This window comes from Pteropus vampyrus, unplaced genomic scaffold (assembly GCF_000151845.1).
Source record: "Pteropus vampyrus isolate Shadow unplaced genomic scaffold, Pvam_2.0 Scaffold151, whole genome shotgun sequence".
In the NCBI taxonomy this organism is placed as follows: Eukaryota; Metazoa; Chordata; class Mammalia; order Chiroptera; family Pteropodidae; genus Pteropus; species Pteropus vampyrus.
Window position 1 is genome coordinate 707,028 of NW_011888932.1, and position 3,636 is coordinate 710,663.

Here is a 3,636-nt window from a genome sequence, read left to right on the forward strand (position 1 = left end):
AGTATAAGACAAATGACCGATTGAGAATAGATCTTCAGTGGTACAACTCAGGTTGAACTTTGGTTCTGCCACTTATTAGCTTTGTGACCTTGGTCAAGTCAGTCAACCTTTTTAAATCTCAATTTTCTTATTTTAAAGTTGTTCTTTGAATTAGATGACATATGAAAGGTGATTTGTAAAGTGCTCTGCAGATGTAATTTTTTGTAATCAGCTGCGTTTACATTTTGATATCTTTATTATAGTAAAGATAAGTAAAGAGAATTCAAACCCTGTTAACGCTCTCATCAATTTGAGTTCTCTCCCCTTTGCTTATTTTTTCTCTTCCAGCCACACTGACATCTTGCTGTTCCTCGAATGTGCCACTTAGCTTGTTGGTCTTCAGAGTTCCTAGCTTTATGCTGGAAGCTTCTGATCTGACCTCCTTTCTTTCTCGAGGCCCTGGCCTTTCTGATCTCTTCCTTGTGTAAGTGTCCACTAATATCCAGGCTATAGGCCATTAGGCAAGAAGTGATACCCGAAAGCAAATGTCTGTTTTAGAATTCTGGTTACTCTTCTCCTTTTGAACTCTCCTTGCATCTCAGTCCACCCCTCCTCTTTTTTTTTTTTTTTTGATTTTACAAGGACTTCCTTGCCTCTGTTGCCAATTCAACCATTCATTAAAAATATATTTAATTCAGCATTTTTAGATAGCTTTTTTTTTTTGCCAGCCATTTTACCACAGCTCAGATTCTGATGAATTGTTATTAACTAGTGAAATCAGATTGTTGATTTCTCAGAACAATTTTTTCTCTTGGATTAAAGGATGGAAGACTCCATACAGGGGATCACATCTTGAAGATCGGTGGCACAAATGTGCAAGGAATGACCAGTGAGCAAGTTGCGCAGGTGCTGAGGAACTGTGGGAATTCAGTCAGGATGCTTGTTGCAAGAGATCCAACTGGCGAAATTTCTGTAACCCCTCCTACACCTACAGCCTTACCTGTTGCCCTGCCTGCTGAGCCCAACAGAAGCCCTAGTTCTGTGAGTATACAAATTATTCTTTAATCTTAAATCAAATACTGGGTGTGATACACAGCAAGATTAGAAATGCCTTCAACTCATGGTGCCACATTGCTGTGAGTAGTGTCTCAGTGCTTACCAGTGAAGCAGCAGAAGAGCCCAACTTTGAACCATTAGACAAGTTTGATCTTCTTTGCTGTTTCTCAGGGTTAAGTCATTCAACCACTCTGAGCCTCAGCTACTCTTCTGTAAATTGGTGGATAATGATAATCCCTCTTTCTATTTCATTAGATTGGTGAGGAGACATCCAGATAGTGAAGTGGAAACTATAAAAACTGATTAATGTATGAAAGTTATCACTGTTAGGAGTAGATTAGCCAAAGGGAATAGACAATGATAATAATATTTATTATGATTAATAACAATCATTTTAGTTATATAATAATAATCATTATTAATTATTATCAAGCACCTGGATTTTCATGTCATATGCATTTCTCACAAGAATTCTGCAAGATAGGTCTTATCATCTATTGAACAGATGAGAAAACTGAAGTCCAAATAACTTGTTAAAGGTCACATAAAGAGTAGGTTGCAGAGCTGGGATATGAATTCGGATCTTTCTCATCTATTCCAAGCTTTTCAAACTATCTAACAGGCTTTGAATCAAGAGATAAGACAAAAGGAAAGAAATCCTTTTTAAAAGGAGGGACCAAGAAGAAGAAAAAAGGAAGAAGTGATTATGGTGAGAAGGAGGTAGAGAGCCACCTTTCATCATCTGAGGGGTTATTAGGTGTCTTCTGCTTTTTTTCTCTGAGTAGAAGTTTTCTGTGTGAGATATTAGAATCATTTTTTTTTTCTTCTCCAAACTAGTTGCAACTATTCTCCCCACCCCCTTACTCTAGTTATCTGGAGCCTTCTACTTTGTAGTGAGAGACCAGTGTCATATGTAATAAGCGAGAATTTGATGCAATCAATTGTTTACTTTCTATTAATGTTTTGAATTGAAAGCAAAGTATTATGTTTTTCGATACCTTACTATTTTACAGAAATATTTTAAATTAGAAAACAAGTAATGAAAATAAGTTTTTGTTCATTATTTTTTGCTCACAATAGTTATTACAATAATTAGTCTTATAATATGTTTCTAATTTTTTTTTTTTTTTTTTTACAATTAGTTATTTTGGATGGAAATTAATCCTGAGTTTTTACTAAGTGGCTATATTGGTTTTCTATTGTTGTGTAATAAATTACTACAAATTTAGGGCTTGAAACAATATCCTATGTTAGTTCACAGTTCTGTAGGTCAGAAATCTGGGTAGGCCTGGCTGGGCTCTCTGCTAGATTTTTTACAAGGCCATAATCAAGATATTGGCCCGGCTGGGCTCATAATCTGGATACTCTGGACAATCCATTCATAAACTCAATCGAATTGTTGGCAGAATACAGTTCCTTGCAGTTGTAGGACTGAAGTCTCTCTGCTGGCTGTCAGCTAAGGAACATCTTTCAACTCCTTAAGCCCTACCCTGTCTCATATTTCTTCTCACATGACCCACTCCATCTTCAAACCACAAGTCCAGTCTTTATACTTCAAATCTTTTTCACTTGCCTTTCTCCCATCAGCAGGAGAAAAGTCCTTGCTTTTGAAGGGCACCTGATTAGATTAGGCTCACTTGGATAATCTCCCTTTTGCCAGGTAATGTGACATAAACACAGCAATAGCACCAAGGATCAGAAAGTCATGGGGACCATCTTAAAATTCTGCCTTCCATAGGTGCTAAGAAATTGCTTGACAAAGCATGCACAAATTGATTATGTACACAGAGTTATGTAACTAAAATTATTTTTCTCTTTTAGGACAGTTCTACCCTTTTTGAAACTTATGATGTTGAACTCATTAAAAAAGATGGACAGAGTCTTGGGATTAGAATTGTTGGCTATGTTGGAACTGCTCATACAGGTAAATGAATCATTTCTACTTTATATTTGGAAATAATCGTAAAAGATGTTAAGGTTTCTAGACAGTAAATTTAAATATCTGTCGATTTTAATTTAAACGTTGAACAATAAAACCATGAATCCATAATAGCAACTAGTACTTTTCAGTAATTTGAGAATCACAGTTTAATCCATTTCCCGTTTACCCTGAGATAACTCGTGGATAACAGTCCTAACCTTACCCCCAAAGTTTGCCACAAAATATCTCACTTTTATTATTTTCACATCGCTCTAGTATACTGATAGTCTTTGGAAACAAATGACATCATTCTATTTATAGCATTCTGTTTTTAGTGGTGATATTTCCATTTACAGAATATAGTAATTCTCGATCGCTGAAAATGTCAAATCCTATTAAACATAGGATTCCTACGCATGATGTTAAATCAACGCTGGCAGTGAGGTTCATTTTTTTTTCCTATATGGGAAAAAGGTTAAAAAGGGTTCCCAGACCAAATTCCAAAAAGAAATTCTCAGAACCCAGCAAAATGTCAAAGAATTCAACTCAGTTCTGGCACTATCTACCCAAAGATAGAATCAGATTCTCAGGTAAAAGTCTCAGTCTCACAATACCGCCTCCACTTTAGACACCAGTTTCAAGCCCAGGGTGGTACCTGTACTTCTGGCTATAAATCAGAT

General features: G+C 36.1%; 1 protein-coding gene across 1 annotated transcript in view; it reads left to right on the forward strand.

Moving 5' to 3' along the window:
* Positions 1-3,636, forward strand: part of PATJ (PATJ, crumbs cell polarity complex component) — a 320,321-nt gene that overhangs the window by 27,356 nt on the left and 289,329 nt on the right. Inside the window, exon 9 of the mRNA XM_011369533.2 lies at positions 2,857-2,959. Within this exon, the coding sequence (XP_011367835.1) occupies positions 2,857-2,959 (103 nt within the window). The remainder of the gene's footprint in view (positions 1-2,856; positions 2,960-3,636) is intronic.